Genomic DNA, 16,051 nt, shown 5'->3' on the forward strand with positions numbered 1-16,051 from the left:
ATTGCGTTGCCTTCTGTGAGGAAACGTTTTACTTCACACACCTGCACTGTTTGCTGTTGTATTTGTGCTGTTGCCAGTCTTCCGTCTGTTGTCTGTTTTGTCTTACATTGTTGGCTTCTTGCCAGGCCATCATTGCAAATAAGAATTTGTTCTTAATTGACGTGGCTGGTTAAAGAAAGGTTACCTCAAAATAAAACCATCACAGTAACGTTAGTATGTTGTGTTGGATCTTACCTATATCAGCCAGGTACTCTTCTCGTACTCTGATTTTTAACGGCTGAAAATTAAATAAAAAATGTAAGGAACCGTAACTACAACCGTTACTACAAGAGTACTTTAAAATCTTGCAAGATTATTAAATGGTCCGGTCTAATTGATTAAGACTAATTCACCAAATGAATTAACTGAATAAACCACTGAGAGACGCACAGCGTCAGGGTCCAGGAAGTGGGAGCAGATCTGAGGAGCGAGGGCACGGGCGTCTTTAGGGCTGGAGCCCAGGTAGGCCTCCACCGACAGGTAGAACAGCTGTTGTAGAGAGACGACACACACACCTGATTAGTTCCCATGTAAGAGAAGGAACAACCGTCAATAGCAGTCCTTAGGGTCAGAGTACTGACCAGTGGGTTGGGATCCAGTAGCTGGCTGAAGACATATCTCATGAACACCGTCATATGGGCCGGTCTCGACTTGAGAAGCTCTATGTCCTGAAATGGACCGTCCATCTGAAGTAGGGAAAGACAGAGGAAGGGGAAAGAGAGGGAGAGAGACGTAGAGAGAGAGAGAGGGAGATTCATATAGTTCCACAGATGTGAGATGCAGGATACGTAGATGAGGTAAGTGATGTTTGCTGATAAAGACGGTCTCACCTCATTGAGTGCATAGCTGTTGTCCTCTTCCTCCTCTTCCTCGGGGCCAATGATCTGAGTCTTCCCAGCCTGCCAAAAGACAGGTCACAAAGGTCAGGATTAGGAAAATAAAACCTTTGGCATGTGTGTGTGTAGTTGTGTAGGAGACATTGTTCACATCACTGACTCAGACTAGACGGTATATATGCAGTGCATGTGTGCAAATCTTCTCATTGAATCAGAATGTGTGTGCGTGTGTGTTTGTGAGTGGAAGAGTGTGTGTGTTGGTATCACCGAGTCAGAGAAGGTGTGTGTGTCGGAGCCCTGTCTCCAGCGTAGGGGGGTCCTGAAGAAGGAGGGGGAGGAGTGGGGGCTCTCACAGGTCTGGGGGAGAAGGGGGTGGAGGGGTGAGAAGGACCATCTCGCCCCTCTCTCTCATCAGTCATTCATAAAGGTCTGGTGCATCTGGTGCTGACATTACTTACCTCAAAGTCTCCTTCACTTGAGTCCACCGACAGCCGAGCTGCCGATAAAATGAGAAATTATATACATTTGTACAGTGGTGGGAAAAGTACCCAATTGTCATACTTGAGTAAAAGTAAATACACCTTGGACACTGATCCTGATAGAAAATGACTCAAGTAAAAGTCACCCAGTAAAATACTACTTGAGTAAAATGATTTGGTTTAAAATATACTTAAATATAAAAAATAAATGTAATTTCAAAAATATGCTTCAGTATCAAAAGTTAAAGTATAAATCGTTTAACATTCCTTATATTACGCAAACCAGAGGGCACAATTTTCTTGTTTACTGATAGCATGGGCTCTAACACTTAGACATAATTTACAAACAAAGCATTTGTGTTTAGTGAGTCCGCAAGATCAGAGGAAGTAGGGATGACCCGGGATGTTCTCTTGATAAGTGCGTGAATTACACGATTTTCCAGTCCTGCTAAGCATTCAAAATGTAACAAGTTCTTATGGGTGTCAGGGAAAATGTATGGAGTAAAAAGTACATTATTTTCTATAGAAATGTAGTGAAGTAAAAGTTGTCAAAAATATAAATAGTAATGTACAGATACCCAAAAAAATCTACTTAAGTAGTACTTTATTTAAGTACTTTACACCAGTGCATTTGTATCATAAAAACGCACACAACTCAGAGAATCATAGACAAACAAATCCAATACAAACCATCTCCTGCTATTACATAGTTGGACACAGCTTCGGGGCGAGTTCCATCCTTGAGAGACAAAGAAATAACAAATAACAAACGTTATAAACTAAGGTAATGACAATCTAATATATAGTATCTAGTGGGGACATGAGAGATCTAGTTAAGCGTTGTTAGGGGTCTGTTGTCATGCACACAGGCATCTCACCAGATCTTGCTTGATTTTAACCCGCACTTGTTGGGTGCGCCTCTTGGCACTATCGATTCGCTCCTCCAGTGATGGGGAGGGGTTCCGTGACAGCTCCTCCATCAAGTCCTGCGGGATTGGTCAGAGTGACATTATCAGAGGCACTGATAATAGTCAATGATGATTGGTCAAACTAAATAGATACTCTCATAAGCAGTGTCCTTACTAGAGGTCGACCGATTAATCTGAATGGCAGATTAATTAGGGCCGTTTTCAAGTTTTCATAACAACCGGAAATCAGTCATTTTTTTACACCTTTATTTAATCTTTATTTAACTAGGCAAGTCAGTTAAGAACACATTATTATTTACAATGACGGCCTAGGAACAGTGGGTTAACTGCCTTGTTCAGGGGCAGAACAACAGATTTTTACCTTGTCAGCTCAGGGATTCAATCTTGCAACCTTACGGTTAACTAGTCTAACCACCTGCCTCTCGCCACCTCTCCTTCCAGTTCTCTGCTGCCAAAGACTGGAACGAACTACAAAAATCTCTGAAATTGGAAACACTTATCTCCCTCACTAGCTTTAAGCACCAACTGTCAGCAGATGAGCAGCTCACAGATTACTGCACCTGTACATAGCCCACCTATAATTCAGCCCAAACAACTACCTCTTTCCCTACTGTATTACTGTATTTATTTTATTTATTTTGCTCCTTTGCACCCCATTATTTTTATTTCTACTTTGCACATTCTTCCACTGCAAATCTACCATTCCAGTGTTTTACTTGCTATATTGTATTTACTTTGCCACCATGGCGTTTTTTTTGCCTTTACCTCCCTTATCTCACCTCATTTGCTCACATCGTATATAGACTTGTTTATACTGTATTATTGACTGTATGTTTGTTTTACTCCATGTGTAACTCTGTGTCGTTGTATGTGTCGAATTGCTTTGCTTTATCTTGGCCAGGTCGCAATTGTAAATGAGAACTTGTTCTCAACTTGCCTACCTGGTTAACTAAAGGTGAAATAAATAAATAAATAAATGAGAAGCCCACCTGTTACGCGAATGCAGTAAGAAGCCACGGTAAGTTGCTAGCTAGCATTAAACTTAATCAAAATCACTAGTTATAACTACACATGGTTGATGATATTACTAGTTTATCTAGTGTGTCCTGCGTTGCATATAATCGATGCAGTGCGGATTCGCGAAAAAGTACTGTCGTTGCTCCAACGTGTACCTAACCATAAACATCAATGACTTTCTTAAAATCAGTACACAGAAGTATATATTTTTAAACCTGCATATTTAGCTAAAAGAAATCCAGGTTAGCAGGCAATATTAACCAGGTGAAATTGTGTCACTTCTCTTGCGTTCATTGCACGCAGAGTCAGGGTACATGCAACAGTTTGGGCTGCCTGGCTCGTTGCGAACTAATTTGTCCGAATTTTACGTAATTATGACATAACATTGAAGGTTGTGCAATGTAACAGTAAAATTTAGACTGATGGATGCCACCCGTTAGATAAAATACAGAACGGTTCCGTATTTCACTGAAAGAATAAACGTCTTGTTTTTGAGATTATAGTTTCCCGGATTCGACCATATTAATGACCTAATGGTCGCATTTCTGTGTGTTATTATGTTATAATTAAGTCTATGATTTGATAGAGCAGTCTGACTGAGTGGTGGTAGGCAGCAGCAGGCTCGTAAGCATTCATTCAAACAGCACTTTTGTGCGTTTTGCCAGCAGCTCTGCTGTTTATGACTTCAAGCCTATCAACTCCTGAGATTAGGCTGGTGTAACCGATGTGAAATGGCTAGCTAGTTATCGGGGTGCGCGCTAATAGCGTTTCAACCGTCACTCGCTCTGAGACTTGGGGTGGTTGTTCCCCTTGCTCTGCACGGGTAACGCTGCTTCGAGGGTGGCTGTTGTCGTTGTGTTCCTGGATCGAGCCCAGGTAGGAGTGACGAGAGATACAGAAGCTATACTGTTACACTGGCAATACTAAAGTGCCTATAAGAACATCCAATAGTGAAAGGTATATGAAATACAAATGGTATAGTGAGAAATAGTCATATAATTCCTATAATAACTACAACCTAAAACTTCTTACCTGGGAATATTGAAGACTCATGCTAAAAGGAACACCTTTTAGCATGATATGATATATCATCATATGTTCTCGTGTTCTGAGCAAGGAACTTAAATGTTAGCTTTCTTACATGGCACATATTGCACTTTTACTTTCTTCTCCAACACTTTGTTTTTGCATTATTTAAACCAAATTTAACATGTTTCATTATTTATTTGAGGTTAAATAGATTTTATTGTTGTAATTGTCTTTTTTTACATTTTTATTATTATTTTTTATTTTATTTTTTTAATCGGCCGATTAAATTGGTATCGGCTTTTTTTGCACCCCAATAATCGGTATCGGCGTTGAAAAATCATAATCGGTCGACCGCTAGTCCTTACCATTGCATATTCAGTGGGCCACAACATTACAGCTAGAAATGCAACATATAGAACAGGTATGTCTATATTCCAGATCAGTGTCCATTCTAAGTGGGTTTGATTGTATGGGTTTGCAACATTTCTCCATATTCCCAGGTTTTCCAAAAATCTTGGATGGAGAATTACAGATTTCCTAACAATTCTCTACTGATTCTGGGAATCGTTTAACAGAGACATGAAACCCTGGGACTTAAATTCGATTTTTTTATTTTCACTTCCTTGTTTATATTGTCACGATCAGCAAGGCCCCGCCCCAAAATAATTTTCCAAGGGCGGGAAAAACCAGACCCCGCCCGAGCGCACCCCTGAAAACGAGCGCACCCTATGACTGTTACCTGGAGCTCAGCCTCTCCCTGTTCCAACATGTTCCTGAGGATCTGAGTGGCGTGTTTCTGTACATCTAGGTTCTAACACAATGACAGAAGAGGAGAGGGAAAAGAAACGTTAGGCTCCTCCTTGTTGACCCATGTTATACCACATTGGTTTGAACATCTGGTCAGTATTATAGTCAAGCTGGTATACCAGTCAGTATTTGTAAGGCAATGGTCCAGGAACAGTATTTATAAAGTGTCTGAGAATAGGAGTCCATATAATCTTATTCCTTATGATCCAAAATGTATAACTGATCCTAGATCAGTACTCGTTGTCTGAGACACTTTATGAATACAGACCCAGGTGTGGTGCTCACCTGTAGTGGTTTGTTGATTCTTTGGGAGGGGGTGCTGGTAAGTCCGGGGGGCAGGGGTGGAGGTGGTGGTGGCGGGGCTTCACCTCCCAGTGACGTCCTCTGATTGGGTAAGAGGTCAGCGGGGAGGGGTTGTAGGACGAGGGCGGCTGCTGAAGGGGGCGGTCCTTGAAGTGTCAGGGCAACATACGGCCCAGCTGGAAAGAGAGAAAAATAAAAAGAGAGAAAGAAAGAAGGAAAGGAGAAAGAAAGATAATTTAATAAACAGCTGTTGGCAACGACATTTTACTGACAGCATAGACCTAAAGTCATCATAACCTTAACCATCATCGTGACAGAAACCAGTGACACTCACACTTGATGAGCTTCACCACCTCCTGGTGAGACATGGACGACACCAGCGAGCCGTTCACCTGAGAAAGAAAGAGAGAAGGCAGACTAAGTCTGCTGATTGTATTGAGTCTCTGATGACCGAGACAGAGATGGTTTTTAGTTTACATTTGAAATGAGGCGTAACCTTAATGATTCTGTCTCCCTCGTGGACCCCTGCCTTGACTGCTGCACCACCTGCATGAAGAGACAGGTGAGAAACATTCCAGAACCATCATATAAGACGTGTAGAAATGAAGTCAGTTACTGTGTGGATGTGTGTCTGACCTGGTCGGACATTCTGCACCAGCTTGATCCTCTCGCCACACACGGTGAAGCCAAACCCCAGCTGGTCTTTCTGTACCACCACACATCTCTGAACCAGACCTGGACCTGAGAGAGGGAGGGGGAAAGAGAGGGAAAGAGGAGGAGGTGAGAGATGCGAGAGGGAGATGGAGAGAGACAAAGAAAAGGGAGTTGAAGAGAGAGATAAAGAGGGAAAGAAATAGAGAAGTAGAGAGATGAGGGATAGAGAGAGAGAGATTAAGAGAAGACCATTCAAGTCAGTTGGGCATACCATGAACCAGTACTAAACTGCTATATGAAATCACATTTTCAAATCAAATTGTATTTGTCACATGCGCCGATTACAACAGGTGTTACCGTGAAATACTTACTTACAAGCCCTTAACCAACAAAGCAGTTCAAGAAATAGAGAGAAGAAAATATTTACTAAATAAACTAAAGTAAAAAATATAAAGTAACAAGTACATAAAAAGTCTATAAACAGGAGGTACCGGTACCGAGTCAAAGTGCAGGGTAGAGGTTAGTCGAGGTAGTTTGTACATATAGGTTTGGGTATGCCACATCTGTGCTACAAACCTAGCCTCATAATTACCAGACGGATGCATGAAACATTCATGTAAGCTTGTGAGATCAGGTGGCTTGTGAGGCTACTACAAACCCCATGTACCTGTGTTCTCAGGGGGGATGTCAGCTGGAGGCTCCCCCTGCTGGCCGCTGGAGGTGTTGCGCTCCGAGTCTCCTATCGTCAGGCTGCTTAGCCTGGAGGGAAAAGCAGGACATGAGGAACATGAGACAGAGTAGGGTGAAGTCGCCCCTAGACGCTTGATCTTGGGTCCGTTCAGCATTTCCCCCACCAATGGTTAAGGTTAATACTGGGGGAGGGGAAGCTGATCCTAGATGAGTACATAGGGGAAACGTCACCCCAGAACATGTGAGACACGCATAGGCTACACTGTTGAAGGAGGGCGTGAGGAAAGAAGGAGAGGTATGTCTGGCAGGAGGACGGAGGGCGTGAGGAAAGAAGGAGAGGGATGTCTGGCAGGAGGACGGAGGGCGTGAGGAAAGAAGGAGAGGGATGTCTGGCAGGAGGACAGAGGGCGTGAGGAAAGAAGGAGAGGGATGTCTGGCAGGAGGAAAGAGGGCGTGAGGAAAGAAGGAGAGGGATGTCTGGCAGGAAGGAGGGCTTGAGGAAAGAAGGAGAGGGATGTCTGGCAGGAAGGAGGGTGTGAGTAAAGAAGGATAGGGATGTCTGGCAGGAAGGAGGGTGTGAGTAAAGAAGGAGAGGGATGTCTGGCAGGAAGGAGGGCTTGAGGAAAGAAGGAGAGGGATGTCTGGCAGGAGGACGGAGGGCGTGAGGAAAGAAGGAGAGGGATGTCTGGCAGGAGGACGGAGGGCGTGAGGAAAGAAGGAGAGGGATGTCACACCCTCCTTCAACAGTGTAGCCTATGTGTGTCTCACATGTTCTGGGGTGATATTTCCCCTATGTACTCATCTAGGATCAGCTTCCCTTCCCCCAGTATTAACCTTAACCATTGGTGGGGGAAATGCTGAACGGACCCAAGATCAAGCGTCTAGGGGAGTAAAGAAGGAGAGGGATATCTGGCAGGAGGACGGAGGGCGTGAGGAACGAAGGAGAGGGATGTCTGGCAGGAGGACGGAGGGCGTGAGGAACGAAGGAGAGGGATGTCTGGCAGGAAGGAGGGCATGAGGAACGAAGGAGAGGAATGTCTGGCAGGAGGACAGAGGGTGTGAGGAAAGAAGGAGAGGGATGTCTGCAGGAGGTAGGAGAAGGAGGGTGTGAGGATAGAAAGAGAGAGAAAGGAGGGATAGACAAGATGAGATGGAGTGAGGTAGTAGGAGATAATAAAGAGGAGTGGTATAGGGCAGGGACACAGAGTCTGCATCTCAAGTCGCCTTTCCCTGGATCCTATCTCCTTGCCTCCTTCTCAACCATATTGGAGAAGGCCCAACGTTTATTGAGCCAGAGCTATAGGTGGGTGGAAGGAGAAGGAGAGGACACCAGGGGGTAGATAGATGGACAAAGTGCCAGGGCTATAGGTGGGTGGAAGGAGAGGACACCAGGGGGTAGATAGATGGACAGAGTGCCAGGACTATAGGTGGGTGGAAGGAGAGGACACCAGGGGGTAGATAGATGGACAGAGTGCCAGGGCTATACAGTGGGGGGGGGGGGGGGGGGGGGGGAGTATTTCGTCAGCCACCAATTGTGCAAGTTCTCCCACTTAAAAAGATGAGAGGCCTGTAATTTATCATAGGTACACTTCAACTATGACAGACAAAATGAGAAAAAAAATCCAGAAAATCACATTGTAGGATTTTTAATGAATTTATTTGCAAAACGAGTATTTGGTCACCTACAAACAAGCAAGATTTCCGGCTCTCACAGACCTGTAACTTCTTCTTTAAGAGGCTCCTCTGTCCTCCACTCGTTACCTGTATTAAATGGCACCTGTTTGAACTTGTTATCAGTATAAAAGACACCTGTCCACAACCTCAAACAGTCACACTCCAAATTCCACTATGGCCAAGAACAAAGAGCTGTCAAAGGACACCAGAAACAAAATTGTAGACCTGCACCAGGCTGGGAAGACTGAATCTGCAATAGATAAGCAGCTTGGTTTGAAGAAATCAACTGTGGGAGCAATTATTAGGAAATGGAAGACATACAAGACCACTGATAATCACGCAAGATCTCACCCTGTGGGGTCAAAATTATCCCAAGAACGGTGAGCAAAAATCCCACAACCACACGGGGGGACCTAGTGAATGACCTGCAGAGAGCTGGGACCAAAGTAGCAAAGCCTACCATCAGTAACACACTACGCCGCCAGGGACTCAAATCCTGCAGTGCCAGACGTGTCCCCCTGCTTAAGACAGTACATGGCCAGGCCCGTCTGAAGTTTGCTAGAGAGCATTTGGATGATCCAGAAGAAGATTGGGAGAATGTCATATAGTCAGATGAAACCAAAATATAACTTTTTGGTAAAAACTCAACTCTTCGTGTTTGGAGGACAAAGAATGCTGAGTTGCATCCAAAGAACACCATACCTACTGTGAAGCATGGGGGTGGAAACATCATGCTTTGGGGTTGTTTTTCTGCAAAGGGACCAGGACGACTGATCCGTGTAAAGGAAAGAATGAATGGGGCCATGTATCGTGAGATTTTGAGTGAAAACCTCCTTCCATCAGCAAGGGCATTGAAGATGAAATGTGGCTGGGTCTTTCAGCATGACAATGATCCCAAACACACCGCCCGGGCAATGAAGGAGTGGCTTCGTAAGAAGCATTTCAAGGTCCTGGAGTGGCCTAGCCAGTCTCCAGATCTCAACCCCATAGAAAATCTTTGGAGGGAGTTGAAAGTCCATGTTGACCAGCAACAGCCACAAAACATCACTGCTCTAGAGGAGATCTGCATGGAGGAATGGGCCAAAATACCAGCAACAGTGTGGGAAAACCTTGTTAAAATTTACAGAAAACGTTTGACCTCTGTCATTGCCAACAAAGGGTATATAACAAAGTATTGAGATAAACTTTTGTTATTGACCAAATACTTATTTTCCACCATAATTTGCAAATAAATTAATTACAAATCCTACAATGTGATTTTCTGGATTTCTTTCTTCTCATTTTGTCTGTCATAGTTGAAGTGTACCTACGATGAAAATTACAGGCCTCTCTCATCTTTTTAACTGGGAGAACTTGCACAATTGGTGGCTGACTAAATACTGTTTTGCCCCACTGTAGGTGGGTGGAAGGAGAGGAGAGGACACCAGGGGGTAGATAGATGGACAGAGTGCCAGGGCTATAGGTGGGTGGAAGCAGAGGACACCAGGGGGTAGATAGATGGACAGAGTACCAGGGCTATAGGTGGGTGGAAGGAGAGGACACCAGGGGGTAGATAGATGGACAGAGTACCAGGGCTATAGGTGGGTGGAAGGAGAGGACACCAGGGGGTAGATAGATGGACAGAGTGCCAGGGCTATAGGTGGGTGGAAGGAGAGGACACCAGGGGGTAGATAGATGGACAGAGTACCAGGGCTATAGGTGGGTGGAAGGAGAAGACACCAAGGGGTAGATAGATGGACAGAGTGCCAGGGCTATAGGTGGGTGGAAGGAGAAGGAGATGACACCAGGGGGTAGATAGATGGACAGAGTGCCAGGACTTGGAGGAGAGATCGTGTGAGGAGAGACTGCTGGAAGTGCAGTTCTGTAATCTGTGCTTAGTTTCTACGAAACTCAACAAACTGAGCAGAAAACTCACCAAGCAGCAAAAGGGCTGAAAGCGAAGCATCAGAAAGAGAGGGAACAACAGAGAATACAGAAAGGGACCAAGAGAGAAAAGGAAAGAAAATGAGTTTAGGATAAAGTAGAAGACTTAAAGTGGAGAAACACTGACAGACAGGAGATAAGGCTGGGAGATATGATTGCTAGGCCACATCTCCATTATTTCAAACTTATGGGCAATTCACCATTTATAAATATATGTTTTTTTAATGTTCTCTCTAAATAAGCGTTGTTGTACAATGAAAGGTCAAATACACTGCATTTCATACAGTCAGCAATAATCTAATGAATTCATGGTTTGTGAAGTTATACCCAGGCTAAATATGAGCTTTCCACAAAAATAAGACCCACTAATAACTTAATCAAAATAGTTTAACCTCTCCAACTGTTTGAAAAGCATGTTAGCCTGTCCACCTTGTTCAGATGTTGAAATCAAGTGGCCTACCTTATTCCTCAGAATGAGAACGAGTTGCCAATTCCTTATATAATTGTTCTGTATGCTTATTGCACATTTATAAAACACAGACTAGACAGCCAGTATAACAGTATTTGGCTAAAATGCTGCTAGCGGTACGTGGTAACCCAATGCAGATTATTCGTTATCCAGAATCAATGTTAATTGATACTCTCGTTTTATTAGTGTCTGTTCTGTGGGCAATTTGAGGAGTTGAGACATAAAATGGAAGAGTTCATTTATCCTCTATTACAGCAAAAATAATGTCTGAATGTGTTTTGGGGTCCATATGACCTACTCTGTTGGACCAAACCTCAAATGCAAATAGCGGAAGATGTGATCTCTCAACATTGAAGAATTTGTTCTTAACTGACTTGCCTAGTTAAATAAATGTATAAATAAATTGTTGGCGTGAGGCGGGGGGAGGGGCTTGGTGTGTGTGTAAACCATAGAGGAAGAGGCTAAGCTAGAGGTTTCACTCTCGCTAAAATATGTCCAAAATAAGCTGCGTTTCTATAGGCTTATTTTGGACCTAAACTTGTCGCCTGACTTCCCGACAACGATTCCCAGACACAGACACAGACACAGACACAGACACAGACAGACAGACAGACAGACAGACAGACAGACAGACAGACAGACAGACAGACAGACAGACAGACAGACAGACAGACAGACAGACAGACAGACAGACAGACAGACAGACAGACAGACAGACAGACAGACAGACAGACAGACAGACAGACAGACAGACAGACAGACAGACAGACAGACAGACAGACAGACAGACAGACAGACAGACAGACAGACAGACAGACAGACAGACAGACAGACAGACAGACAGACAGACAGACAGACAGACAGACAGACAGACAGACAGACAGACAGACAGACAGACAGACAGACAGACAGACAGACAGACAGACAGACAGACAGACAGACAGACAGACAGACAGACAGACAGACAGACAGACAGACAGACAGACAGACAGACAGGCAGACAGGCAGACAGGCAGACAGGCAGGCAAACAAACAGGCACACAGAATAATGGGCAGTGAGCCGTAAAGGACGTCACATCAAAGGTGATAAAGCTGCCTCCCAGCTGAGAATAGCCCTGTACAGAAGGCTAAGCTGAGGGGATCCCAATTTAACACAACATCCAACAGAGATGCACAAGCGTACAACTAGGCCTTCAAGTTGTAACGAGTTGTAACGAGGCGCTGTGTGTGGTATATTGCCAAAGGCTAAGTGCTGTTCTTAAGCAAGACAACGCAGAGTGCCTGGATACAGTCCTTAGTCGTGGTATATTGGTCATATATCGCATACCCCTGAAGTGGCTCTTTGCTATTGTAAACTGGTTACCAATGTAATTTGAACAATAAAAAGTTATTTATCATACCCAATCAGCATTCAGTGTTCAAACCACTTTATAATATGTTATGTTCAAATATCAGGGTTCTCCCCAGGATTTTTTAACAAGGTGGTACTTATTTATGTTCATTACAAAGTGGCACAGGTAGTCCACAAGGTAGCGCAGTGTCACTCATGCACAATTTAGGGAGAACCTTGATAATAGTCACTGGCTGCCTATCTGTAGTCACTGCCTCTCCCCTTCTCAAAGCACATTGCATTTCCCTCCCCTCTGATATACTCCTCCAAGGCATTTTGGGAAGGATACAAGGAGAGGACATGAGGAATCAAGGAAATACATTTGTCCCATCTGTCATTAGCACCACCATCACCAGCAGTCAGTCCTACCTGTCCAGTGTTGAGGTGGGGGTGCGGAGACTCATGGCTGCAGACGGCTCGAGCGCGTCCATGTCCTCTCCGGAGGTCCAATTATGTCACAGCAGGGTGACCATCTCCTTTGTTCTTCAAATTTCTTCCACAGAGTTCCACAGTGCTGCCGCCTGCTACGTTTCAACTCCTCACGTCAGCTAGTGGGGAGCTTATTCCGTTCAGAGACTGCTCTGAGCACCTTCCTCATGTTTTCACAGGCAATCTCCAAGTACCTTACAGTTGAAATGGGGACCCCGGCAAATTGATACAGTGTTAGAACTATCTAGTGCCACAGGAAAATATTAGAAATAGCTGGTGGGTGGGGACACCTTTAAGGTGGGTGCCCCCTTCAAGCAAGATGCATGCAATTCAGACACCACTGACTGTGCAATGTCTACTTTGTTCATTCAGTCTTAAAACAAAGTGTCATTACATAGCAATCAACACTAGCAACATGAACAAAACATTTTTAACAAAACATTTTTTTTAAAGGTAAAAGGCTTGTTGTTGTGTTTCCCCGTCTATTTTTTTACTGTTGTTTTTTTCTCTTTACTTATCTATTGTTCACCTAATATTTTTTTTTACTTAAAAATTGCACTCTTGGTTAGAGCCTGTAAGTAAGCATTTCACTGTAAGGTCTACCTACACCTGTTGTAGTCAGCGCACGTGACAAATAAACTTTGATTTGACGTGATAACTGTCACAGTAACTTCATCAATTATGAGCTGGTGACAGTGATGCTTGGTTCGCTGTCTGATATCTATGTAAACAGCTCCTATTCTACTTTCTGAGATACATCAGCTAGTAAGCATCCAAAACGAAGGACACAAATGCAATTCAAACTAGTATCATTTAAATCTAAATAACGTTTGAAATTATATTCTTCTAGTTTATTATGTTGACACTGCCAAGCCAATTAACGTCAGCTAACGTTAGACAACTCTACTCGCATTATCCTCAGTAAATTTGTTTCCATCCCCTGCGAGCTAAATTTAGTTACAGAGTCCTTAATGCTAGTTTACTGTTGTGGCTCTTCCAGAAGACCAATAGTACATGTTTGTCTGTTTTAAGGTCCAGTGAACTGTTCCAAGAAGCTGGCTAAGTGCAACATTGATATTGCACAATTCAACCCGTCTCGTTCAATACATGGTGCAGATTACCTAGCGAAGTGTCCAGTTTGTTATCTAGCTTGTTTGAGAGAAGACTATCCGCTGTAAACAGAATGGCATCTGACCTGACTGGACGTTGCACTGCAACACGACACCACTAGCTTGCCTTTGTGGCTAGAAGCTGGAGCCTGTGTATTGCTAGTTAGCAATGCAAAGTTAGTTAGCTACTTTGCCAGGGCTAGCTGTTGGCATGTCAGTGAACGATGCAAAGAAATGTTTCTGATTAACTATCCTAAGCAGACAAGCGGCCTAGCTAGCTGATGTTATTGACACCCAGGATAAAATGCAGTGATGTTTGCTAGCTGACTAGCTAACTAACGTTAGTTAGCGCCTTACATCAAGTTAGCCATAACCATAAGGCTGGCTTACCATCATGTCAAGCTCTATAGACAAATATTGTTTCGATGTAAATGAAACACTTGCTGTTGCCAACAAAATGACGGTTATTACTGCAGCACTCACTTGTGTAGAGAATACTTGTTTTTTGATAAGCAAATAATGGCTGGTTACCTAGTTAATTCTGATAGAGGCCGAATGCCATCCGCGACATCACCTACGCTCTGTGACTGGGCACAAGCGCGTTCCGTCGTCTATGACGCCGACGCGACAGGGGTCTAGCTGAAGCTAAAGAATTAGCCTGCCACTCAAATACATTCGCAAGGTAGAATCTGAAACGCTGCGACTGAGGCCAGTTATCCTTCTTGAATGTAATAATATGTCCAGTGCCCTATTCGTAACAATGTGTTCATTAAACTCGCATTCATTTCTTTATGGAAAGACAGTCCATTCGATTCGTCGTGGCTTTCCAAACAACTCGCTTCATATGATCAAACTGGTTCATTCTATTAGGTGAGATCCCATTGTCCTATATTTCCTCGCATTCCCTGATTAATCCACATTTCTGATTGCATTAATATGTTCATGTATTTAATTGCAGCCTTCAAACCGATGTTCCATATTATGTTGTTATTAGCTAGCTAGTCCTCTCCCAGACAGTATTTGGTAGTTGTGTATGGATATCAAACCATGTCCGAAGAGCAAGACAAACACAAGACGTCACCAACTGGTCATACTCCAGTATTGCAACAGTCCATACAGAATGACCGGTCACCAGAATGACCGGTATTGTATCAATACAGCCTATTAACAGCTAAAACGTTTTGTATAATTTGCTGGAGCCCAGGCGGTGTAAGATCTGACCTACGTCTGCGACGCCTAGGCACAGGAATGCGACCTATGTCTGCAACTGGGGGCTGAACCAGGACACAACGTTTTGGAACGTTTAGATATGCAGTATGTGTTAACATGCCTCACCGACATGTAGAACAAGGAATCATTGTTGGTTCTATTTGTATTTGTATTTAAACTGAGCAATCATGGGAGAAAGGCCTTGGTCAGGGAGGTGACCAAGAACCCGATGGTCACTCTGACAGAGCTCCAGAGTTACTCTGTGGAGATGGGAGAACCTTCCAGAAGGACAACCATCTCTGCAGTAATTCACTAATCAGGCCTTTTTGGTAGAGTGGCCAGACAGAAGCCACTCCTCGGTACATGACAGCCCGCTTGGAGTTTGCCAAAAGGCACCTGAAGGACTCGCAGGCCATGAGAAATAAGATTCTCTGGTCTGATGAAACCAAGATTGAACTTGTTGGCCTGAATGCCAGGCGTCACGTCTAGAGGAAACCTAGCACCATCCCTACGGTGAAGTATCGGGGTGGCAGCATCATGCTGTGGGGATGTTTTTCAGCGGTAGGGACTGGGAGACTAGTCAGGATCAAGTGAAAGATGATCGGAGCAAAGTACAGAGAGATCCTTAATGAAAACCTGCTCCAGATTGCTGAGGACCTCAGACTAGGGCGAAGGTCACCTTCCAACAGGACAACGACCCTAAGCACACAGCCAGAGCCCAGACTTGAACCCGATCGAACATCTCTGAAGAGACCTGAAAATAGCTGTGCAGCGATGCACCCAATCCAAGGTGACGGAGTTAGAGAAGATCTGCAGAGAAGGATGTGAGAAACTTCCCAAAAACATGTGTGCCAAGCTTGTATCATCATACCCAAGAAGACTCGAGACTGTAATCACTGCCAAAGGTGCTTCAACAAAGTACTGAGTAAAGGGTCTGAATACTTATGTAAATGTGATATTTCTGTTTTTTATTAGTAATACATTTTTTTATATAAATAACAACTGTTTTTGCTTTGTCATTATGGGGTGTTGTGTGTAGATTGATGAAAAATAACAATTTAATCA

The 16,051-nt window shown here is 43.8% G+C and overlaps 1 protein-coding gene across 6 annotated transcripts in view; it reads right to left on the reverse strand.

Moving 5' to 3' along the window:
• arhgef11 (Rho guanine nucleotide exchange factor (GEF) 11) overlaps positions 1 to 14,835 on the reverse strand; it is a 40,585-nt gene extending 25,750 nt beyond the window's left edge. For 2 of the 6 annotated variants that reach the window (XM_031791879.1, XM_031791876.1), the window contains exons 1-17: positions 14,309 to 14,835; positions 12,609 to 12,862; positions 10,373 to 10,387; positions 6,761 to 6,852; positions 6,076 to 6,180; positions 5,936 to 5,985; positions 5,774 to 5,831; positions 5,422 to 5,615; positions 5,069 to 5,140; positions 2,233 to 2,340; positions 2,045 to 2,093; positions 1,334 to 1,371; positions 1,143 to 1,232; positions 870 to 938; positions 621 to 725; positions 430 to 528; positions 235 to 277 (exon numbers count right to left, since the gene is read on the reverse strand). In XM_031791879.1, the coding sequence (XP_031647739.1) occupies positions 235 to 277; positions 430 to 528; positions 621 to 725; positions 870 to 938; positions 1,143 to 1,232; positions 1,334 to 1,371; positions 2,045 to 2,093; positions 2,233 to 2,340; positions 5,069 to 5,140; positions 5,422 to 5,615; positions 5,774 to 5,831; positions 5,936 to 5,985; positions 6,076 to 6,180; positions 6,761 to 6,852; positions 10,373 to 10,387; positions 12,609 to 12,670 (1,249 nt within the window). In that variant the 5' untranslated portion in view covers positions 12,671 to 12,862; positions 14,309 to 14,835. Of the gene's footprint in view, positions 1 to 234; positions 278 to 429; positions 529 to 620; positions 726 to 869; positions 939 to 1,142; positions 1,233 to 1,333; positions 1,372 to 2,044; positions 2,094 to 2,232; positions 2,341 to 5,068; positions 5,141 to 5,421; positions 5,616 to 5,773; positions 5,832 to 5,935; positions 5,986 to 6,075; positions 6,181 to 6,760; positions 6,853 to 10,372; positions 10,388 to 12,608; positions 12,863 to 14,260 lie in introns of all 6 variants that reach the window. The other 4 variants (XM_031791880.1, XM_031791878.1, XM_031791877.1 and 1 more) reach the window with 3 other exon arrangements.
• Between the last annotated feature and the right edge of the window lie 1,216 nt (positions 14,836 to 16,051).

The sequence above is a fragment of the Oncorhynchus kisutch genome, linkage group LG16 (genome assembly GCF_002021735.2).
Source record: "Oncorhynchus kisutch isolate 150728-3 linkage group LG16, Okis_V2, whole genome shotgun sequence".
In the NCBI taxonomy this organism is placed as follows: domain Eukaryota; kingdom Metazoa; phylum Chordata; class Actinopteri; order Salmoniformes; family Salmonidae; genus Oncorhynchus; species Oncorhynchus kisutch.